Source organism: Aythya ferina (genome assembly GCF_964211825.1).
Source record: "Aythya ferina genome assembly, chromosome: 3".
Taxonomy (NCBI): Eukaryota; Metazoa; Chordata; class Aves; order Anseriformes; family Anatidae; genus Aythya; species Aythya ferina.
Window position 1 is genome coordinate 27414593 of NC_140298.1, and position 25815 is coordinate 27440407.

At 37.6% G+C, this 25815-nt stretch overlaps 1 protein-coding gene across 2 annotated transcripts in view; it reads right to left on the reverse strand.

Moving 5' to 3' along the window:
- Positions 1-25815, reverse strand: part of RGS7 (regulator of G protein signaling 7) — a 270089-nt gene that overhangs the window by 23479 nt on the left and 220795 nt on the right. For both annotated transcript variants that reach the window (XM_084516178.1, XM_084516179.1), the window contains 5 exons: positions 6984-7058; positions 5973-6071; positions 5128-5189; positions 2101-2211; positions 1490-1615 (listed from right to left, as the gene is read on the reverse strand). In XM_084516178.1, coding sequence (XP_084372304.1) covers positions 1490-1615; positions 2101-2211; positions 5128-5189; positions 5973-6071; positions 6984-7058 — 473 coding nt within the window. The remainder of the gene's footprint in view (positions 1-1489; positions 1616-2100; positions 2212-5127; positions 5190-5972; positions 6072-6983; positions 7059-25815) is intronic.

Below are 25815 nucleotides of genomic sequence, written 5' to 3' on the forward strand. Positions count from 1 at the left end.
ACCTGCTACTTAAAGAAAAAACTGTATCTTTAACCAATGAATTTATCAATATACACAGATGGCTTAGGCTATATTTCCATCGAGGCAAAGGCAAAAAAAAATGTTTGGGAAATATCATAAAGTCTAGAGTATCTATTTGTGATGCTAGTTCAGTGTTTGACCATGAATGTGGCCAGCAACTTAGAGAACTCCATCTCCGGTTATTCTGTGGACAGTCTTAAATTAAAAACAAGGAGCTCTGTGCAATTACTAAGCATTCAGGAATCAACACCACAAAATGCTACTTATAAGATACATAAAGGTAACTACTATAAATAGCTATGCTGCACCACTTAGGAGTAAGAGCTAGCACAGAAAAAGGGGTTCATGATTTTTCTAAGTTTTGGAATGTGTGCAAATAGGATTTTATATTTCTTATGCTATTGGTGAATAGGAAGTGAAGAAGATGACATCCAACAAGAAGGCAGAATAAAGAGAAAAATATAGTGTACACATTTTTGTACTATATACAGTCTGACTTGTCTATTGCAATGCTTCTATTTATCCCTTTGGAATAACCTTATCATAATAATACTTAGAAAAGCAATAACAAAATACGCTATTAGATAATGGATGGGCTACCATCAAATATGGACTACTGTCAAATCATGTTTCTCCCTCACTTAAAAAAAATACAGCTCAAATATATATATTTAATTCACAATTCATACACCAACACCTTTGCATTTTGCAATTAGTAAGGAATTTGAGAGGTAGCTGTCACACTGGTTTTGTTGTCTGATCAGCAAGTAGCAACATTTCTTCATTATCTTGGTGGAGATTTTCAAAAGACCAACAATCCACAGAAATCTGACCAACAATGAAAGTTTATGACTTTTATTCCTAAATCCCTTTTTTTTTAAAACAAACAAACAAACAAACAATTTTTCTTTGAAATTTTACTTTTCTCATAGTACCAGACTTAATAAAAGCTACTGAAAAAGCTTTGCATGGGTCAGTATCTTAAACCTGTATAATAACCTGTATAATCTGTCCAGAGAGGCTGCGGAGTCTCCTTCTCTGGAGATATTCACAACCCATCTGAATCCAGTCCTGTGCACTGTGCTTGATCCTGTTTGAGCAGGGGAGTTGGACTAGATGATCTCCAGAGGTCTCTTCCAACCTCAACCATTCTGTGACTCTTCGATAAATAAAATGAGCTGAGAGAAAGCCTTTTACATGGGTATTTTGACCAAAAGTTAGACACGAACAGTAAAATATTTCACGTGAGTCTCTGCTAACTATATAATTTTTTCCCTCAGTGTGAATATTGGATCAGGTAGCAATCTGATTGAACTCCAAAAGATAAGATACAGGAAAAATTTTAAAGGAGTCAAGAAAACAAAACATAGCAAACAAACAAAACAACACAGAAAGAATGGTTTATAAATAAATAAATAAGTAAATAGTGTCTTAGAAGTTATTAAAATATAAAGTCCCTCTCATTTACCTTAAATTTTCTGAGCTGAATTCTGACTCCAGGAACTTGAGAAACTGCTCTCTTCCAACAGGGTCTTTCAAAGCTTCATCCATGCCAAAACCCCACCGCTTCACCCTCTGCTGTCCAGGCTCTTTGCTGATAGGGGAACACAACAAAACAGACCAAAACAAGATCAGACATAGTTCAGTATTCTAATACTTTGTGCATATAATTTAGATAGAGTCCTAAAATTCAACCAGAGATTTCTCACATTTCAGATCAGTCATATCTGTGAAATGTTCAGCAATGAGTAACCAGGCAGTCCACACTCACACAGGATAAAGATGATATGCATACACTTTCACAGAAGAATAAGGACTTCCAGCTAGGAAACGTTATCAGATTTTAAAAAGCTGTTTGTTTTTTTTTTTTCCCCACACACTGGAACACTGTAACCTTTTACACAGATTTACTAATCCATAGCTCTTCCCATATTATGATATTAAAGCTGGAAAGACCAAAAGGATACTGCATTTCCTTTTATTTCAGTACTTTACTGCAATACCTCTGACTGACATCCTCACATTTGAAGAAATGCCTGTTAAGTATCCTTCCCCAAAAGAAGAAATAAAATTATATACCTTGCCTCCAGTTCCCAGAAAGTGGTGTCATCTGATATCCAAGGGTTTGAGGGATCAGGGGGCACAAGAAAAGGGTCATACTCCAAATACTGCTCTGTATAAGCTAATAGACTAGGAAAACAAAAGCATCAAACGTTGTCATGTCAGGAGGTGAGGAAACCTGATCAGGTTTTCCAGTTAACAAGTTACCATGCATCAGCCAAACCATGGTAACCAGGTGTGTACACACTCAGAAGTCACCTACAAGCTCAAGCTAAAATAGGTTTGCTTGGTTTTAAAAGTGCCCATGCTTCAACCACCCCTGAATCTGTGGACCTCTGAAGAAGGAAGGGAGCTTCACATAGAATCACAGAATCACAGAATCACAGAATTTCTAGGTTGGAAGAGACCTCAAGATCATCGAGTCCAACCTCTGACCTAACGCTAGCAGTCCCCACTAAACCATATCTCTAAGCTCTACCTCTAAACGTCTTTTGAAGACTTCCAGGGATGGTGACTCCACCACTTCCCTGGGCAGCCTGTTCCAATGCCTCACAACCCTTTCAGTGAAGAAGTTCTTCCTAACATCTAACCTAAAACTCCCCTGGCTCAACTTAAGCCCATTCCCCCTCGTCCTGTCACCAGGCACGTGGGAGAACAAACCAACCCCCACCTCGCTACAGCCTCCCTTGAGGTACCTATAGAGAGCGATAAGGTCGCCCCTGAGCCTCCTCTTCTCCAGGCTGAACAAGCCCAGCTCCCTCAGCCGCTCCTCGTAGGACTTGTTCTCCAGGCCCCTCACCAGCTTCGTCGCCCTTCTCTGCACCCGCTCAAGCACCTCCATGTCCTTCTTGTAGCGAGGGGCCCAAAACTGAACACAGTACTCGAGGTGTGGCCTCACCAGAGCTGAGTACAGGGGGACGATCACCTCCCTAGCCCTGCTGGTCACACCGTTCCTGATACAAGCCAGGATGCCGTTGGCCTTCTTGGCCACCTGAGCACACTGCTGGCTCATATTCAGCTGACTATCCACCATCACTCCCAGGTCCTTCTCTGCCTGGCAGCTCTCCAACCATTCCTCTCCCAGCCTATAGCTCTGCTTGGGGTTATTGCACCCCAGGTGCAGGACCCGGCACTTGGCCTTGTTAAACTTCATGCAGTTGACCTCAGCCCATCGGTGCAGCCTATCCAGATCCTCCTGCAGAGCTTTCCTACCCTCAAGCAGATCGACACACGCGCATAGCTTGGTGTCATCTGCAAACTTACTGAGGGTGCACTCAATGCCCTCGTCCAGATCATCGATGAAGATATTAAAGAGGACCGGCCCCAGCACCGAGCCCTGGGGGACGCCACTAGTGACTGGCCTCCAACTGGACTTGACACCATTCACCACGACTCTTTGGGCCCGGCTATCCAGCCAGTTTCTAACCCAACGAAGCGTGCGCCAGTCCAAGCCTAGGGCAGCCAGTTTCTTGAGGAGAATGCTGTGGGAGACGGTGTCAAAAGCCTTGCTGAAGTCAAGGTAGACCACATCCACAGCCTTTCCCTCATCCACCCAGCGCGTCACTGTCATAGAAGGAGATCAGGTTCGTCAAGCAGGACCTGCCTTTCATAAACCCATGCTGACTGGGCCTGATCGCCTGCTTGCCCTGCAAGTGCTGCGTGATGACTCTCAGGAGGATCTGCTCCATGAGCTTCCCTGGCACTGGGGTCAAACTGACAGGCCTGTAGTTTCCCGGGTCAGTCCTCCGGCCCTTCTTTCTTGTCAAGAGCTGAAATAAACTAAACTACAAACTTTCCTAATATTTCCACAAAGATCCTGTTAGGGCTCCTTTAGGCACTAAAAAATTAAATCAAGCAACCTTTTCCATGCTCATTTGCTTTCATAAAGGAACATATTTTATACCCCTATGGTTTTAATTATCAGTTCCTTTAAAATCTGTTCTAAAATACTGCATGCTATTTAGGTCACATTTATTGGCCCTGCAGCTGCTGGGACTCCTTTTTTCCTCTTCTAAATACAGTTAATATTTTTATTATTTCCTAATCAAATGGCACTACTCACAAGTTTATTGCTTTCCAAAAAAACACAAATAACTTTTTTCCAAAGTGTTCAGTGTTTATGAATTACTCTGACTCACTTAAACACACTATAAACTTTGCTTATTTTCTAGTAATTTATGTTTACCATGTAATTATTCTCACCTTCTTTTTTGCCTAATAATTATTGAAAATAATTGAAAAGTGAAGACAATATTGTTTCTTTTTGTTCCTGCTTATATTTAGTCTGTATTCTTTTTTTTTTTTTTGTTCAGCAAACAGAAATTTCTAACCTGTTGTCTTTATAAATATATATGTTCTTGCATGTATATACATAAGTACACATGTAAAAGCAAACATACGTGCACATGTATATGAAAAGATGAAGATACATTTGTGTTTGTTTTTTTCTTTCGATTTGTCTTACACAGCTCTGTTTTTTGCCGTTTTCACTCTCTACTTCTGGATCTGTAAGATACCGCAGTTCTTTTCTCTGCCTAAGCTGAAAATAGTCTTTCTGAAGGCCCTTTATTTTTTTTTAATTATTATTATTTTTATTTGGTTTCTAGCTCCTTCCTTACATATTTTGGTCCAATTTAGAGATAGATTCTTATGTTCTGACCTGATGTAAGCTCAGACCCATTTTGCTCAGGCTCAGATCACCTAATCCAACCAGATCCCTTGTTTTGGCAGTGATTTCCCTTTTGAAATATCAAAACAGTGAACCCCAACCTATTTCCATTTAGCCTCCCTGTCAATGTAAGGGGAAACTTGTGACCACTTGGTCAGAGGCTCCTACAGTGACCTTGGTTTATCTAGCTAACATATCATGGAATATCTGGGACATCTTTATAACTATAAAAGAACTTCATACCTCACTCTTTTTTTAAGTAAACTTTACAACATCTGTGCTCCCTTGTCTCTCTTTCTCTGAAGTTATTTTACACTGATGTTTTCCCAATAGTTATCAGTATAATTGAAAAAAACAAGATATAACAATTTACTTACCTCTCTGCAACTTTGGACATTTTTAATCGATGTCTGTCTAATTGCATTTGCCAGTGCTTAATCTGCAAGAAACGGAAGCAAATAGTGTTATGAGTAATTCATTGCTTGACTGTATTTCCATAACTTTTTTTGTTAGGGTTGTAATTCAACCTTGATTTACCCTAGGGCACAGAATAGAAGTATATCTACCTTAAAACTACACTTACCAGTGTAGCTCTAAAATAAATGGAATTTTCCACTGAATAGAAAAGATTATACACAGACAAACAAAACAAAACAAAATAAAATAAAAAAGAACCAATATAAAACTTTCCCTAATGGCTTATTAGATGAAATCCATTTAGCCATTTTTAGATTTTTGAAGAAAGTTACTAATTCCTCAGACTTTTATCTTCTCCCATTCCTAAGGAAAGATTAATAAAACATTACCAGTAGATAAGTGTATGAACCCATACATGCATGCACTGAGCAGTAAGCATGCCTGCAAATCTCTAATCAAAATGGTAAAAGGAAGTGGAATGGTAAAAGTGAGTGAGCAGTCTACTGCTAAAGGAGCTAATAGGCTTAGCTATGGAAAGAACCCACCAACTACACTGTTCCTAACTGCCTTCAACTACTTTGTGCAAGATACAAAATATGTCAGGTTTTGTCTCATTAATTTTAATAAAGGTTACATACCAAAATCCATATGTCCTGAAGCAAGTGAAAAGTTTACTAAACAATTCTGTCAAACAATCTGTTCTGAACATACTTCCCAGTTACAATAATTTTTGGTTTAATACCAACTTCCAAAAAAAAAAAAAAAAGTTTATCTAAAAGTATATGCTCATTGTTATTTTGCAAACCTCTTGGTGTAGTTCATCTTCTGTGGGAGGCTTAGTCTCTGGTACTGGTGTGTGAGTAGGGCTGTGACTTCGGATGTCATTTTGTAAACCATAGACAGACTACACAAAAAATACGGAACAATAGTTGCTTTCAGAAAATGGCTTTTACATATACTAATAGTATATGTAAAAAAGTACCTTTTAGTATGTTGTGCTCAATAAGTTATTCCAGATCACTAGTTTCTAAAGAAACTGAATAAGCCATGCACTCACATAAAACTTTGTTTTTAAACAATAAATTCTACCAAAAAAGCACAATTTCATAAGGCCACAGAACACAAGATCGACTTTTATTTTGTCTCTATATTAACAGCACATCAAATATGCGGGGTGACACTGAAAGGCAGCTATTACCATAAATAGGGATGGCCAGCAGCAAACAAATCTAAATCCAGTTTTCTTTTTGAAAAACACTGAAATGTACCTCAAAGTGCACACTTTAAAGTTGGACTCAATCTACATCATTATGATACAAAGAATTTGAATGAAAATGTTGTTCTAGTCAATCTGTATGTCCCCAGAGATCTTAGACAGTTCATATCTTAATATAGATGAAGAAGGTTATTTCTTCCATAGTTTCTGTGCATCTATTTGGGACATGTTTGTAAACTACAGCCAGCCTTTTCATTAAGATCTGCACAAGAAGCACTACTATTATAGCTTAAACAGCATTTTTTAATTAATTTTTCCTTAACTACCGACAGAAACTTTTTAACATACTTTATTCAATCTACTAAATGACAAAAAAAATATTTTTATTTTCTTAGTCTGTATTTCTCCGAACACTTTCTTATGTGATAGCATTTACTTAGTATTAGAACCTTTGTTAACCAAACTTATTTAAGAGATTATTAATTAACAACATACATTTATGTATTTATTTCTTGCATCAGCAAGAAAAAATGTTTTAAGAAACTATGGAACTTCATGTTATAAATTACCTCCGGCTTTTTATGTTATAGCAATACTTACCTTTCTTGTTTTATGTGGATTTCTCATTCTTGAAGACTTTTTAATATCCACTTCAGTAGTGTTTACGCATCCAGGCTATTAAAAGAAAAATAAAAGAAAGCACAAGGATAAAATCTGGGAAATAACTCCATACAATTTCCACTGAGATACTCCTCTTCAGCTTGCAAGGCTAAACAAACAAACAACATAAAAATAAAACAACAACCAAATATAAACTAGAGGCATATTGTGACTTCATGTTCTTCTGCAATATTCCCTACAGAAGACAGTAAAACCCGAGTGACCTAGAGCCTAAAGAAGCATCTCAAGTAGCATTTTTTCTGGCTTACAGTAAGAGATATTATTTTGCTATTCGAGCTGGTTTGCTAGACTCTATGACAGTAGTTAGGACAAAGTTAGGACTGTGTATCTTTATGCTGAATGCATTGAAAGCAATGTACAGAGAAGCAGAAAATATACAAATGCATATTGTATTCTTATATTTCTGCTTCTCTGCATTTGAAGAACAGACAGGTACGAGTTCAAATTAAATTGCTGTTGGTCATACTTAATAACTGGGGAGTGAGACACCAAAGACATACTCCTGACATCATGAATCTGAAAAACAAACAAAACAAAACAAAACAAAACAAAACAAAAACAAACAAACAAACAAACAAAAACAACCAACCAACCAACCAAAAAAAACCAACCACCCCTCAAGAAGTTTGTGTTTTGATTTTGTCAAGGAAGCCATGTAATGTGCATTCTAGATCTTCCTCTAAGATGCATGGTTGTCAAAATAAGTAGAGTTGTGCAACACCCACCCAAGCTGTGAACCTCTTGCTCCCCTGATTTAAAAATAAAATAAAATAAAATAAATTACAAATGAGTGTCTAAATGGGATTTCTCTCTTCCAAAAGAAAGTAAAAAAGAGAGAAAGAGAGAGAGAAAGAGAGAGAGAGAAAGAGAGAAAGAGAGAAAGAAAGAGAAAGAGAGACAGAGAGAAAGAGAGAAAGAAAGAGAGAAAGAAAGAGAGAAAGAAAGAGAGAAAGAAAGAGAGAAAGAAAGAGAGAAAGAAAGAGAGAAAGAAAGAAAGAAAGAAAGAAAGAAAGAAAGAAAGAAAGAAAGAAAGAAAGAAAGAAAGAAAGAAAGAAAGAAAGAAAGAACAACAACAACAAAAATGGGCTTCATTAGTCCCATCAGAAGGCTATTGGTCTAAACAGATCAACTTTCAACACATCTGATGTAGCGTTCAAAGAGTCATTCTCAAAATCTTTTAGCTTCCCAAAAGACACAAGTCCTCTAGTTTATTCTAATTCATCTTTCTTTGACACCTTCCTTTAAGTAAAAACTCCCTGCAGAAATCTGTTTTTGTATCCATTGCTGAAAACAACTAGAAAGTGTTATCCTCCATGGTGAGTTTTACCTATTTATTTTAGAGGGATTACATATCCCACTGAGAGTGGGAAGTACTAAGTCTGCTATCTAGTGAGAGTAGATTCTTAGTGAAAGTAGGTTTGTTTGTTTTATTTTTAGTGGGAGTAGCTAGACTTGGATTTTAGGTTTGCCAGACAATAAATAAGGACTTTTATCAAGCTAATGACATGAACTATGTCATCTCATTGTAAAGTAAAATGCTTGAAAACTGTGGCTGTTCACAGCAACAAAAAATAAAATAAAATGAAACCTTCTTACATAGTCAGAGCCAAGAAACAAATACATTTCATTAAATGGGACAATGGTACTTTGCCTCTGGAAAAATATATTGAATAACAGCCTAATTTTTTATTGGATGTATTATATTTTTATTTATTTATTTACTTTGAAGTACTAAGCTGATGCATGTTACATTTGTGGAATTAATAGTTCCTCATTACTAAGAATAAAAACAGGCACTGATATTATATCCTCAAGACTTCATTTGGCATCCCTCTTGAACTAGATTTGGGAAGGTATGCTTTGTGCTTGTGAATAAAAATGGTAGCTTTTAGAGTCACAGAATCATAGAACAAGCCATACATAAGGGACCCACAAGGATTATCAAGTTGAACTGGCTCCAAACAGGACCACTGTTGTAACCACTGACCTGGGGAACCTGTTCCAGTGCCTGACCACACTCCCAGAAAACTTTTTCCCAATGTCCAACCTGCTCTTTCTCCTGTGTGTGATGCACTCTTTGTGTGATTGTGTATAAAAATTAGAAGCAAACATGCAAATGAAAAATAGTAAAATGAAGAAAGTCCTTGTCTTAGTTCATATCACTTACCTCACTAAGAAGAGTACACAGTGGTAGTAACTAAGAGTATGACTTACACCTCTTCACCTCTTTGTTTTCTAAGTTCATTGCTTTTATTGCTTTTTTCTTAGTTTTAAACAAACATTTCTTTCAGCTGACTTGCAACATAGCTTGAGGTAGCTTAGTAAGTGGGACTACTTTGGTTGGTCATAGCAACACAGAACTATGATACTGTTTGCTCACTAGTGTTTCTATTAAATTACAGCAACTGATCATTAGTGATGTCCTCAATTTGCTCCATTTGCTCCAAACATAAAAATTTAGTTTAAATGCTTCTGATTGAAAGACACTACAGCCTAGTCATGGAAGACAGAGAAATTAGTACATCATAGGGTTGTTATTAAAGTCTCTTAGCTTCAGATTAAAAGTCTGAATAACATTTGGAAAAAAATGGCTAGTAAATGGAAAGAATCTGTCTGTCCTTGCTCAGGATGGTGGTAAGTGGAGGACACCTACTTTTGCACAATTTTCCCTGCAAGCCTTAGGGAAGAGTTAGAAGTTGTTGTTTGTGAATTCTAAAGGGTTTTGCAATGATTGTCCGTTAAATACACTATTCTTAAAATATATATATTAAATGCAATGCTTTTGATACTTTTTGTTTCATTTATGGCCTTGTCTTTATAATTGTGTTGATATTTTTAAAATGCACAGGCACTTTCATTTTTTTTCAAGCAATAATTTTGTTAGAAACAGAAGTCTCCAGTGACAGTCACTGAAAAGTTGATGTTGAAAAAAAAAGAGTTGAAAAGTTTTTATCTGCCATTTCTGGTAAACTGTAACTCTGAATGCAAATTAAGGAAAACACATCTCCACCAAAGTCACAATTATAGAGAGGTTTGAACGGGAAATTTCATTATCAAGTAGAAGTAATTTATGAACAAATACAGGCGTGTAATTTCCTTCTTCATGTTTATTTTCCAGGACAGAGAACAAAAAGGTCAGATTACGTTACTTTTTTTTTTCTCCTTTGACTTTTTCTTTTCTCTTCTACTATAAATTTGTGTGATGCACCAGGAAAGCTTTTTTTTTCTTTTTTCTTTTTTTTTTTTTTTCCAGAATATTTACGTACTTCTTGTGCTTACTTGTGAAAAAGGAGAATCCTGTACAGAGATTAGTGTCTAAAAGCACTTTTTGTTGTATAACAGTTACTATAGTGAACATATCACATGCATTCAAATTTTTTAGGTCAGTACAGACTGTTAATATCCCATACATTCAGAGATCATTTTTTCATAAAAATGGACTGTCCATAAAATGTAATATTATACCATGTTACATAAGAGGGTTTATATAAGTCTAATGCATCTGAAATACTTTTTTCCTTCAGCAATCAATATTCTGTCTGCAGTGTTGCTTTTCTCTGCAGATCTATTGACAATAAATCCTTTTGCACTGTTTTCCATTGTTGTTATCTCTGAAACAGCTCACCTGGTGGCTTTTTAGAATGAGAAAGGACAGTGATTTAACAATATTTTGTCTCCCTGTGAGTACTGTTAGATGATTAAACTGTCGGGGATCATGTCCCACTGTTGAATTTACACTGTTGTAGTTGGGATGGTATTATTTCAGGAGGAAAAAAAGATTAGTGCAGTTCTACCCAGAGATAATTGGGTCTTTTGTCTTTTAATTTTGTAATAACTGAACCAAACATAATACTTTTTGCACCACAAAAGCTTTTCTTCCATTCAGCAACAAAAGTTAATTTTCATTCTTACTGAGCATTACAACTCAAAATAACTTGTAACTCTCAAAGACAATGATAGGTTGAAAAATACAGAACCCTGCATGATAGCCAATTCAAAGGTAGAAGGCAATTTCACAGGGCAGTATACTGAGATACAAAGTTAAAAAGACAGCAACACATCTACTTTAGGATTACATCAGCATCTGGCAGTGAAGAAGACATGGGCTTTTAACAATATTTACAGCCCTTGAATGCAGCAATTTGAATAGCTGGCACACTTACATAAGATACAAACTGTTGTGTTTTCCAATTTGTTCTGTTTGTTTTTATTTTGCTGTTGTTTTTTAATTATTTTTGTTTTGTTTTGTTTTAGAAATATGCCCTAAATAACAAGAAAAAAAAGGCATAAAACTCATCTGAAGCCTCTTAGTGTGAAAGATTTCAAGTCCACAAGCACTGAACAGGTATGAACAGATCTAGCACCTTGCCCAGGTAACTTGCATGGCCAGACTTCTGTTCTGCAGGTTCATGCAAAGGACATAACGGGAAATTCTGGGAGATTTGTAGGAATTAAAGAAGGTCAAAGCTTATGCTCTTTGGAAGGAGACCCAACCCAGTACTGAACTTCTACAGTGTCTCATAGAATCTTACAGAAACGTGGTTGTTTACAACCTCTCAGGCTGCTGTAAATCTGCTGTGGCACAGCAGGAGCAGCAGCAGGAAGATACAGGCACGGGAATTCAGGAAGCTTCAGTACAATGGGGAAGGCAGTGAAAGGGCATATAAGCACATAAGTACATATAACAACCTCAGTTAACAGTAGGGGCTTAAGACTATATGTATATGATATATAGGTATCACTATATATAAATAGTGATATATGTATCACTACCATTATAATAGTGTTCTCAGAATCTGATTCAAATTATAGCACTGGAAGTACCTAAAAGAATTGAGGTTACAATTTGTGTTTTATTCTCAATTAAAGTATATTTATTGAAGTGATACTTGATACGAGATGGTATTTCTTCTTTCTGTGGTGCTGCCACACTTCATCTGTTAATATTTAGGAATAAATACCAAACATCTTTTCAATTAAAATAAAAACAAAAGCTTGCATCATTTGAACATCTTGCTAAAATAATTCAAAGTTTTTGTGGGAAAACCTTTGCTGGACAACATTTCATTTTATTCGCATGCCCTTATTAACATAATAACTATGTGTTTGGATACAATTACATCCAGCTGTGTTTTCTTTTTGTATTGCTTTTTTAACTGGACTACCATAGTTCAAATAGTGTGATGCCTGTCAAAGTGCTCGGCTGCAAGATTCCCATTTAGTGTTTAGTATATAATTTGCATACTAATACTGTTAATAGTTTTCAAACAGATTTCCTGGAAGACTTGAAGCCTCTTTTATATGAGTAAATAGAGGGCTTATTTCTTTCAGGACTAATATTCAGTATAAAAACAGCAGTGCCCCTCCACCTCAAGCCACACACAAACAGGAATATTTCATGACCTTGTTGAAATTGTTATATAGCAAGATCGTAACCGGGGTAGTATTAGGCCCTCATCTGTTATTAAATATGATGTCTAAAATACTATCACATATTCAAAGGAAAATTATTTTCTTTTCATCCATCAGTTAACACTTCCTTGTCTTGAAGTAAAAATGTCATTGTGTTCATTTGCAGCGAGGACCTGCCAGCCCAATTCAGTATTGAATTAAACGCATGCAAATAATATTTAATATATATAGCGAGAATTTTTTTAATCCCTACTTCAGTTATTGTAGAATCACATTTGTATGAATCCCTAGCAGCACTATTTTCTATTGATGCTGTCTAGGAGGCTACATAGGATTCCACCAAGAAACACAGTGGAATGATGAAACCTCCCTTACTTTACATCACTCGGTACATTGGAAGATTTTATCTGCTTGGATCTGACTAGAGCTCACATTTTGAAATAAAAAGTAAGTAAATAAATAAATAAATAAAAGAGGATATGTTTAGTTAAAAAAAAAAATCAATTGATATTCATTATCTTTCCTTGATAACAGTGGCAACAGTGAATCAATTAATTAAGCCTTTGTAATAGCACTAACAGTGCTATTTTTTGACACCTTTGAAAGCAACTTTTTGGAGATAGTCACATAGCCAAAATCAATTGCTACCAACACCTTTTTATGTAACAAAACCTTTTGCTATGATCTACTTGTAATTCTAGCAAGTATAAAATCCTCAGTGGAAAGCAAATTGATGTTTATAATGATTATCAGTTTAAGTTCCAATGTCATCTTCTTTCTTAAAGAATATGTCAATTTAACTGTGAATCTACTTAACCCAGAACAACATGAAATTTCCTTGTCTGTAAGACAAATAAACTCATGTATGTGGGAGGGATTAACCTCATGCATTGCAATAAGCTAGGATTTGCCTGTCTATGTTGCTTCTCTGCAGAAACTGATCTGAGGGAGAAGTTGAGCATGAGTCAGCAGTATGTCTTTGCAGCAATGCAGGTTAACCACAGACCCAGCTGCATTAGCAACAGCACAACCTGCAGGCAAAGGAAATGGTTAATTCTTTTGCTCAGCATCTTGAGGACACATATGTAATCCCATGACCATTGCTGGGTCCCAGAAGCAATACCAGAAATATATTTCAAATGGAAAAATCCAGTGGAGAAACTGTTAGATGATCAGAATACTGAATGTTTGACATACCAAGAAAGGCTGGGGGAATTGGACTTCTGACTTTCAAAAGAAGAAAGCTAACTGTTGTGTTCTGCTGCCTAAAGGGGACTTGCAGAGCTAGACTTGTTCCACAGGTGCACTATGAAAGGCCAAGAGGCAACTATCAGAAATTGAAGTAAGGAAAACTCCAGTTGGCTCTAAGGGAAATATTCTTCTTAATAAAAGGAAGAAGCTTAGGCTGCAGAATCTCTGTCTTTGGTTATTTTGAAAACAAGGGCCTGGGCAATGTTATTCAATTTAGAAGTCAGCACTGCTTTGAGTAGGTTGTTGGACTAGAGAACCTACAGAGCACATATGTGCTGAGAACCTCTCAGCACATATTTTTTGTGATATAGCCTATGATCTTTCCAAACTGCAGGGACTGAAATTCAACTAATCCACACTATGGAACACCCCAACCAGGTACTCACAGCAGTGTGGAATTCATCACACTCTATTCTTCTCCCAAGAACAGAACAAAAAGAAAAGACTGGTATTTGCTTCCTCTGCTTTCTGGCATCCTGCTGTCCGTGTCCTGTTCTCAACCCGAAACAACAAACATAGTGATGATTTAAGGAAAAGTAAATTTCATAGCCTCTTCAGCTAAAACAGCATAGGTGATATTTAAAATAATTACCTCATTTCAACATGTACACCCATAAATTCAGGGTGCATTAAAGCAGTAAATACTAAGCAGATTGATTCATATCTTTTGCACGATTTCATTACATTTCGATGTCAATTCACTTTGAAATAGATCTTTGTTTTGCAATTAGGGGCTAATTGATTAAGAGGAATAAACAATAATGAATTTCAAGATCTACAGTTTTTCCAAATTTAAACGCTACAGATTTAAATAATCACATATATATGAACATGTCAGATCTTGGCATCCACTTTGACAATATGACATAGTGAACAGGGCAAGTCAGACACACAAATGTAAAGACAAGGCAGAGATTTAATACTATCTTTTATATTATTTTTAACAGCAGACTATCACAAATACAGTAAGCTTAAAATTTTAAATTTCCAAATCCCAAACATTAGTGTTTCCTATGTGAAAATCTATTCTGCTATTTGTCATTGTTCTTATTTTTGGCATTTTTCTAGGAAAGGAGTCTTATAACCCTCAGGTGTCACTATTGATATCACTCACTTCTAAATGAGGGAAAGGAAGCTAATTAGATAATGAATAATAAGCAGAATACCAGAGTTCATTTTTATCTGTCATTTTTATATTCCAGTTTACTAGTGTAGATAGCTAAACTTTGCCCAGTTAAACATCTGTGAGAAAAAGGAGGAATGAGAATGAGAGGTTATGAAAAAGAAGTGAGGAGAAAAAAAAAAAGCTGGTGCTCAGCTGAAAAAAAAAAAAAAAGGGTTATTACCTGGAGGAAGCCCCAGTTTGACTCTGGCTACGTGGGAAAGTTTATTTTTCTCAGTCAAAGTCTAGCATCAGAGGAGACATTAAAATCCTTTATTGAGCAAGTTGTCAGTAATGCCTAGAAGTGAGTATCTCACAGCAAAAAACACAGGCTATATTCTCCTGCAATGTAGTAATTTTTCATTTCCCAGAGATGCAAGTTATTGGAGTGTGCAAAATCTGCTAAGTCTTATAAGGAAAGGTTGATGTTTAAGTAAGATTATTTGGATATTTTGTTTTTTACCTCATTTTACTGTATTTTACGCACTTCAAGGTCCAAGAGTAAAGAGGCTTTGCTGCAGAAGAGCTGGACTGTTAATGACTTTGATGGTGCAATAGAAAGTCTCAGAGAAGTATTTCAAATGTGCTGAGTATAGCTGGTCAGATCTTTTAACAGGATTTAGAAAAGCAGGTGTTATCTTAAGGTTCAGTTAAAGGGGGGTTGCACATTTCCAACATTTTAAAACATTTTCAGAAAACTGTTTTTCTGGCAGTTATCTGATGGGACCTGAAAGTTGTTTTACGTGTAGCTCCCTTCATAACAATTACATCAATCAGCCTCAAATAATTGTCAAAAAAATAAATCCAGTAGACATAGGTTAAAGTCCATTATGGCCACCATGGGAAAGTTACAGAAATTGTAAAAAGTATATACATTTGATTATGACTTTATATGTGGATACTATCAAGCTCTTTCATGTCCCTAGAACTCCAGACCAAATACACCTAGGATCAGGTCATAATTTTTCTAGTTTGTCCTATGGACTCTCTTTTCTGTTTCATATTAGCTCATCTGGGAAGTACAGTGATACTTTCCAATTAACATCTATAAATTATATGTAATGATCAGGAAGCAAATCACAATATTGTTTACAAGTACAAATTCTGTAGAAGCATGTTTCAAATTTCATTCTGAGATGTCTTGCAAATTTGGCACCTAATCAGGGGAAAATTATAAAAACCCTATACAAAATATTGGCATTTTCCCTCATTTCTTCAACCTTTTCATCATTGATTTTAAAGGATGTCATAGAATCATAGAATCATAGAATATCCCGAGTTGGAAGGGACTCGTAAGGATCATCAAGTCCAAATCCTGGCACTGCACAGGTCTACCCAAAAGTTTAGATCATGTGACTAAGTGCACAGTCCAATAGCTTTTTAAATTCAGACAGGCTTGGTGCAGTGACTACTTCACTGGGGAGCCTGTTCCAGTGTGTGACCACCCTCTCAGTGAAGAACCTCTTCCTGATGTCAAGCCTAAACTTCCCCTGTCTCAGCTTGATGCCATTCCCGTGGTTCCTATGGTGTTTACAGAGAATAGGTCACCTGCCTTTCTGCTCCTCCTTGCGAGGAAGTTGTAGACTGTGATGAGGTCCCCCCTCAGCCTCCTCTTCTCCAGGCTGAACAGGCCCAGTGCCCTCAGCTGCTCCTCATACATCTTCCCCTCTAGGCCCTTCACCATCTCTGTCGCCCTCCTCTGGACACTCTCCAACAGTTTAATGTCCTCTTTGTAATGTGGTGCACAGAACTGCACACAGTACTCGAGGTGAGGCTGCACCAGCGCAGAATAAAGCGGGACAATCACCTCCCTCAACTGACTAGCAATGCTGTGCTTGATGCACCCCAGGACACGGTTGGCCCTCCTGGCTGCCAGGGCACACTGCTGGCTCACGTTCAATTTGCTGTCAACCACAACCCCCAGATCCCTCTCTGCGGGGCTGCTCTCCAGTGTCTCATCGCCCAGTCTGTACATAAAGCCAGGGTTGCCCCATCCCAGGTGCAGGACCTGGCACTTGCTTTTGTTAAACTTCATGCAGTTGGTGATCGCCCAGCTTTCCAATCTGTCTAGGTCTCTCTGCAAGGCCTTTCCACCCTCATCTGAGTCCACAACTGTTCCAAGTTTGGTGTCGTCAGCAAATTTGCTCAGAACACCTTCTAGTTGTACATCCAAATCATTTATAAAAACATTGAAGAGGACTGGCCCTAAAATGGAGCCTTGAGGGATCCCAATAGTGACCACCAGCCAGCCAGATATGGCCCCATTTACCACAATCCTTTGAGCCCTGCCCACCCATTGTATGGTGTTTTTATTTAGCTGTATGGTGGACATTTTGTCCAGTAGGATCCTATGGAAAACCATGTCAAAACCTTTGCTGAAGTCCAAAAAGATCACATCAGCTGGTTTCCCTTGATTGACTAGATGGGTGATCTTATCATAAAAGGAAAGAAAATTTGTTAAGCAGGACCTACCCCTCATGAACCCATGTTGGCTGGGAGTGTATTATGTGTATGATATGTATTATGCTATTAAATAATACATATGACAAAGTCATATGACAAAGTGACAAATGACAAATTGACTTCTATGACAAAGTAACGCACTTGGTGGATGAGGAAAAGGTTGTGGATGTGGTCTACTTTGACTTCAGCAAGGTTTTTGACACCGTTTCAAAAAGCAGTTTCCTCAAGAAACTGGCTGCTCTTGGCTTGGACTGGCGTACGCTTTGTTGGGTTAAAAACAGGCTGGATAGCCAGGCCCAAAGAGTTGTGGTGAATGGAGTCAAATCCGGTTGGAGGCCGGTCACTAGTGGTGTTCCCCAGGGCTTGGTACTGGGGCCAGTCCTCTTTAACATCTTTAACGATTATCTGGATGAGGGGATCGAGTGCACCCTCAGTAAGTTTGCAGATGACACCAAGGTAGGTGTCGATCTGCTAGTGTGTCGATCTGCTTGAGGGCAGGAAGGCTCTGCAGGAGGATCTGGATAGGCTGCACCGATGGGCTGAGGTCAACTGTATGAAGTTCAACAAGGCCAAGTGCCGGGTCCTGCACCTGGGGCACAATAACCCCAAGCAGAGCTACAGGCTGGGAGATAAGTGGCTGGAAAGCTGCCTGGCAGAGAAGGACCTGGGAGTATTGGTCAATAGTCAGCTGAATATGAGCCAGCAGTGTGCTCAGGTGGCCAAGAAGGCCAACAGCATCCTGGCTTGCATAAGAAACAGTGTGGCCAGTAGGTCTAGGGAAGTGATTGTCCCCCTGTACTCGGCTCTGGTGAGGCCGCACCTCGAGTACTGCGTTCAGTTTTGGGCCCCTCACTACAAGAAGGACATCAAGGTGCTCGAGCGAGTCCAGAGAACGGCAATGAAGCTGGTGAGGGGTCTGGAGAACAAGTCCTATGAGGAGTGGCTGAGGGAGCTGGGTTTGTTCAGCCTGGAGAAGAGGAGGCTCAGGGCCGACCTTATCGCTCTTTATAAGTACATTAAAGGAGGCTGTAGTGAGGTGGGGGTTGGTCTATTTTCCCATGTGCCTGGTGACAGGGTGAGGGGGAATGGGCTAAAGTTGTTCCAGGGGTGTTTGAGGTTGGATGTTAGGAAGAACTTCTTTACCAAGAGGGTTGTGAGGCATTGGAATGGGCTGCCCAGGGAAGTGGTTGAGTCACCGTCCTTGGAGGTCTTTAAAAGACTTTTAGATACTGAACTTAGTGATATGGTTTAGTGGAGGACTTGTTAGTGTTAAGTCAGAGGTTGGACTTGATGATCTTGAGGTCTCTTCCAACCTAGACGATTCTGTGATTCTGTAAATACAACCTTTATGGAATACAAAATAGCATAAATAAATAATTACAGTGTTATGGATTCAGTGTGACAGTGAAATAATTGAATACAATTTGGAACACAGCTTGCATGGAACAGGCTCAAATTTAGTTATATTCCTGAATTTGAATCTATTTTTAAAATGTGACACATCTTAAAAGATGCTGTACCCATCACTGAAAACAGTCTACAGACCATTTGTTGTAGAAAATCTACAGTAAAATAATACTATGGAAACAAATTAGCCTTAGACAGCTTAACTGCTAAAACTTGCCTATATCAGCTAATAAAGATTCACAACCTGTTGGCTTTTCATTACATAAATATATCTTCTCTATTTTTCTTATTAATTTATTGAACTGATGTTTCAGGTCCCAGAATATTCAATGTCAAACTTTAGTGAACCGATTCCTACAAAGGAAGGACTGTCTTGGTAAGAATTAATAAAAGCTTTGTTAGGATTTAGTGTTCTCTCCTGTTGGAGGTTTTAACAGAGAGCCATACAGGCAGCATAGAATGAAATTAAATGCTGGATACATGTCCTCATTAGCTAATTTTATTTTGACTTATTAAAGTACAGAGTTATAAAGTTACAGACTTATTTATTAAATTGTAATGAATGACCAATAAACCTGATTGTGTCATCCACTGGAAATATACTGATGCAGAAATAATGATTATTGATAAACTGCAAATACAGGCATAACCATTCAAGTGTAAGTTAAACCCACTATAGACAATCTCTTGTAGAGGAGAGGCAACTTGCCATTTGAACCAATTAGTAAAATCAATACTTGCTTTATTAAAGGACTTATTTGAAGATCATTGGCTACTATTAAAAAATGGCAGAAGGTGCCCTGTTGCTCTGCTCTGCTCTGTTTTGATTTGACTTAATCAAAATGTGGCAAGGAGTGCAATCAATGGATACAAATTTAACTACAAGTTGTCAAAGTGTTTTTCTTGTTTGGACAAGAAAAATGTGGTTCCTAGACCATCAGAAAAAAAAAAAAAAAAAAAAAAAAAAAAAAAAAAAAAAGATGTTTTATCAAATAGTTTGATAAAACTTTAATTATGTTTGCAGTATGGTAAAACTCTGTTGTTTTAAAAAGTAAGATATGGGAAGTCACACCCAGCATGGAACTTAGGATCACTTAAAGTTTCAAAGATTTTCAGCAAGATTTCAAAAAACAAATAAAACAAACAAATAAATAAATAAATATACCTTCTCAACCTACAATACTACTGAGGAGAATCAGACACACAAGGAATTACAATGTCTGTGCAAGGATCTGTTTGGAACAGGAGAAAAAACAGATTCACAGAGATTTTCAAGAAATTTAATATAATAAATTAAGCCATAAAATTAATCCATATGAGATAAAGCACCTAGAATCTTGGCAAGGATTCTCATGTTCTCACATCCCTACTTGTTTAAAAATGGATCAAGTAAAAAGCTGGTCTTTCACCTTAAGAGAACAAGGTTTCATTGTATTGCTTTAAAAATATTTACTTTAGTGGTTTGTGTTTCAAAGAAACACATAGCATACAAAATTCATATGAAAAGGATGTTGAAATTTATTTTTTGAGGCTTAAGTCATGTAAAAGTAAACTATAAGCAGTACTAAAGAATATGCTACTGACAGAAGTGATATGCTTAATTCTTTTTGAAAGCTAATCTAATTTCTGATTATTCTTAATTTACAATAGACTATTTTAGGTTTGTAGTGACAGGTTTTCAGAACTGGAAATTATTGTACGGAAATCTGTACTATCCATCTGAATATGAAAAAAAACACTTCTTTACAGTGAGGGTGACAGAGTATTGGAATAGGTTGCCCAGAGAGGCTGTGGAGTCTCCATCTCTGGAGATACCAAAACCTGCTTGGATGGGATCCTACACAATGTGCTCTCGGTGACCCAGGGAGGCTGGACTAGGTGATCTCTAGAGGTCCCTTCCAACCTCAACCGTTCTGTGATTCTATGAAACAGTATTCATTGTATTTATTTAAGCTATGTTTAAGGAGCATTAATTTCAATTGTCTGTATAACCTCATATTTGTGCTTGCAAAGATTCTAGCATTTGCAACAATGCTGCATAAGGAAACCTGTTAAAGTCATCTGGTCTGTTGTCCCTGTGCTAGATACTTAGAATCATTATTGCTTTCTCAATTTTTTTCACCCCCAAAGAAAGGAACCTGCAGTTTTACTAATTCCATACAGAATAACCTAGGTTATTCAATTGAAAAGAAATGACAACAGAAAAGTCTAACCACGTCTGAAAGTGATGATAGGGAATTCAAGAGAAATTTAGAAACTGATTAACTGCCTGTGTAATATACTTGACAGAATTAATTGGATTAAAGCAGCAAACTGAATTCACACAGAAACATTGCATTTATTCTGAACACTCCTTATTCTTAATATTTCAGCTTATTTTCCTAGTTGCTATCAGAATTGGGTCTTACTAAAAACCAAATCATCTCATTTTTCTGTGTCCTTCCATTATCTCATCAGTTCTATTTCACAATTTCTGACCTCTTCATAACCTCAGTTTTAATTTCAGCATTTTCATTTTGTTGCACTATTGGGGAAAAAGAAGCCAGCTTCCTTTTTCCCCGTCTGTCCCACCCTTACTCCAGAATCATACTAAGTAACGACTCTAAATAATGAAAGTACAAATTGTTCCATACTGCCCCTAGTTTGCAGGGTAACTATAAGATTTAGAAATATCTGCCTCAAACAGATGCAAGTATGGGTCATAAGCACTATAACTATTTTGTGAAAATAACGCATTGCACAAAGCTTTATTTCATGACCAGAAGTGCGAAAGTGAGACTGCCAATGGCTGCAACAGCTGCACACCCTGTCTGCTGGAGAGGTAACTCCCTTGTAAAGATACATGGTGAAATGAGTACAAAAGAAGACATGAAACCTGTTTGCAGGTACATCACTAGAGAAGTTGTATGGCATTATTTATGTTTGTTTCCTAGAGATGTTTAAAAACTCTGAAAAAATGTGATAAAGCAGACAGAAGTGTTCTGAGGCTAAACAAGTAACTGGCCCAAAAAAGCCCAAGATTTGTAGCACATGAAGTGTGAAATGAAGGATTGCTCCACCTTGGCCAAGTTAAATTCAGTCTTTTGCCAAGTCTTTGAGGCCAATCTTGAGGAACGGGATGGAAAAGTCATTAAGAAACAAAATAAATGCAGGAAAAGAAAAGAAAACCCAGAACAAATAACCACAAGTATCTGCTGCATGACCCTAGACACCCGGTACTATTACCTACTGGCTCAGATGCTGAGGGTCATGTTCAGACCACATAAAATACAATTTTAAAATATAAACAGGTAACATGAGATTAACGGAGATAGAATCTAATAAAAAGTTATAATAGAGAAGATGAAGGTGTGGGATGGGTGACAAGGTTTTAAAAAATGAAAATGTTACTTTTTTCCTACTTTGCTACTAGGAAACAATGACATGAAACCCCCAAATCTATAAATGAGAGGTGTTTCTGAAACAGTAAATTGTTCTTAAAGCCACATTTGCCCTTACCATTGCTCCTGTCCTATACCAAATGTAACTAGCATTGATCATTTTTCCTACTGCATTAAATTACACAAATACTATTTTTCCTTTTGGAGAAAATAATTTTTTTCAACTTACTATAGTGAAAAAGTATACAGATGACTTTCAGGAGAAAAAGATAATTTCTCCATTATCTTCTGAAATAATTTGAATCTCAGCAAGTACCCCACAGACATTTATTTTGCATTTCATTTAAATTACATTAATGTGTAACTCAAGAATAAGAGTCCATTCAATAGTTTGTAGCAGCAACACAGCAGCTTTCCTTGCTTGCTACCTAAAAGAAATAATTTTACAACAAGCCATGGATACTCTCCGGCTAATGTATTTGATCTGGATTTGAGAATGTTTCAGGGGATTTACTGTTTCAGTACTCATTTGTCCCTTTTATAGACAATGTAAGATTATGGGTTTAAAACTGAGAAAATAATTCAGGAAAGCTAAGAGTTTTTTTACAGAGACTTTAACCAGGAGTTTGACATTTCTTTTCAAACAAGAACAACTTCTTAATCCCTTTTTGCCTGGAAGGAACAGTCTTCCCTGCTTTAGTTTGATTTGTCACTGCTTTTTGACTGAAGCCCTAATCCTTCTAGTCAATTTTTCACTCAGTTCCATAGTCTGTAATTTATAGAAGTCTCAAAATTAAGGAAATGCTCTCTCTAGGCAGATGGAAAGACAAGGAAGGCTTTTAAGATATGTTTACTCTGCCATTCCAAAAGAGAAACGTGCTGCTATGTGTGCTTGTCATTAGTCTCAGCCCTATGTTAGGTACCAAATGTAGTGTAGAAATGATGACACAGATTTTATTGTAGCTAAGCTACTCAGGATCTCCAGAGAGTCTACACAGCTTTCCCTGAACTGTATTTCCACAGTTTTACTTTGATTGGCATCTGAACTTTAACGATTAAAGTTTGTAAAGGAAGCCTCTTCAGGCTACACTGCCCACAATATTTGTCTGAGTATGGCATAAATCTTCTAGGGCCTTCTGTAGCCACCTGCAGGACTGATCACAAAATCACAGAATCGTCTAGGTTGGAAGAGACCTCAAGATCAAGTCCAACCTCTGACTTAACACTAACAAGTCCTCCACTAAACCATATCACTAAGTTCAGTATCTAAACGTCTTTTAAAGACCTCCAAGGACGGTGACTCAACCACTTCCCTGGGCAGCCCATTCCAATGCCTCACAACCCTCTTGGTAAAGAAGTTCTTCCTAACATCCAACCTCAAACACCCCTGGAACAACTTTAGCCCATTCCCCCTCACCCTGTCACCAGGCACATGGGAAAATAGACCAACCCCCACCTCACTACAGCCTCCTTTAATGTACTTATAAAGAGCGATAAGGTCGGCCCTGAGCCTCCTCTTCTCCAGGCTGAACAAACCCAGCTCCCTCAGCCACTCCTCGTAGGACTTGTTCTCCAGACCCCTCACCAGCTTCATTGCCATTCTCTGGACTCGCTCGAGCACCTTGATGTCCTTCTTGTAGTGAGGGGCCCAAAACTGAACGCAGTACTCGAGGTGCGGCCTCACCAGAGCCGAGTACAGGGGGACAATCACTTCCCTAGACCTACTGGCCACACTGTTTCTTATGCAAGCCAGGATGCTGTTGGCCTTCTTGGCCACCTGAGCACGCTGCTGGCTCATATTCAGCTGACTATTGACCAATACTCCCAGGTCCTTCTCTGCCAGGCAGCTTTCCAGCCACTTATCTCCCAGCCTGTAGCTCTGCTTGGGGTTATTGTGCCCCAGGTGCAGGACCCGGCACTTGGCCTTGTTGAACTTCATACAGTTGACCTCAGCCCATCGGTGCAGCCTATCCAGATCCTCCTGCAGAGCCTTCCTGCCCTCAAGCAGATCGACACACTAGCAGATCGACACCTACCTTGGTGTCATCTGCAAACTTACTGAGGGTGCACTCGATCCCCTCATCCAGATAATCGTTAAAGATGTTAAAGAGGACTGGCCCCAGTACCAAGCCCTGGGGAACACCACTAGTGACCGGCCTCCAACTGGATTTGACTCCATTCACCACAATTTTGACTTGGGACTTATGAAATATTTTATTATTATTATTAATAATATTATTTAGGAAAATTCTGTTTACATATCAAAGTTCATCTCATTTTCATCATTTTAAACTTATCAATCATGTTAGTGACACTTCTGATACTCAGACCATGCTGCTTTTGTGGTGTTATATTCGCCTGTTTACACTGTCATATAGCCATTCTTTTTTCACATCTCCCATTCCTTTAGTGCACTGCTGCACTGTCATTTGGACTGATGGATTACCTCCCCATTCTATCCCTTTCAGCACTTTAAAGTATCTATTTTCTGATTACTCAAGGACTATGTTTTACATGTATAATTACTGTACCAGCACAGTGGCCAGTTAGGTAAGAAATAAAGCAGCTAGGGACCAGAAAACCTGTGAAAAATCCTGAAAAATGTTTATTTACATACCCAAATTAAAAAGCTAAGAATGAAATATCTGGTTCTCCAAATTCACTTTCAGTTAAAAAAAAAAAAATGTCCCAGACTCTACATTTTAATCAAAAGATGAAAAATTATAAATTAAGAATCTTTTGTCTGTTCCTCTTTTAATGTTTATTATTTTTAATTGAAGGTTCTGTGAGAATAAATTCATAACAACATTTTCAAAACTAGTTAGTCAGTAACTAGTGAGAGGAGTTGTTCAGCCAAAGTATCGGTGTTTCCCTCTCCATTCTCCTATTTACATCTTTCTAAGTCAGGAGCCTAGATTGCTGACGATAAGCCAATCTTTTGTCTCTGATATTTCCTAGGTCTATCTACAACCAGGTTAAAAAAATCAGCTGGACTAGGCAAAGCTCAGTCAAAGCTCTTAATCAGATTAATTTTCCTCTTTTGTCTTGGTGCCTTTAATTCTCTACTTCTTATTCTCTACTGTATCTTAACTCAAAACTTCATCAATTCATCTTCTTTTCCAAACCTGTAAATAGCATTTCCTTCCCAAATTCAAAACCCTTAAATGCATTTCTGCGGCTAATATAAACACTGTTTGCCTTCAAACTTTACAGGTCTGTAGAAACATTCTGTGTCTATTCTATTGGCAGCTCCCATGAACATCACATGGCAGATTATTTTTCCTGTCTTCCTTCCTTGTTTTATGCCAGTGACTAGATAATAATGTTCCAGTTTTCTTGTATCTAATGTCTGTGGTTTGAATCTTTCACTTCAAATGATTTTCTCTACTTGATGTTCTTAAATCCTACCTAAAAATCCGTTTCTTCTACCACTCTTCCAATTTCACAGTCACAAGTGTAAGCTGACCCTGAATTTGAAACTTTCTAACTCTACCTACCTCTTCTACAGGTATCATCAATGCAACCTTACACCCTCAAAACAATTACTGGAAATAAATCAGAACTAGCTGTTGTAATAACTTCAGTCATCTAAGAACAAGGAATAAAAATGAGTAAGTTTTAGTTATGTACATGTATCTATTCAAATGTCAGTCCATATAGTCCATATTCGGTTTCA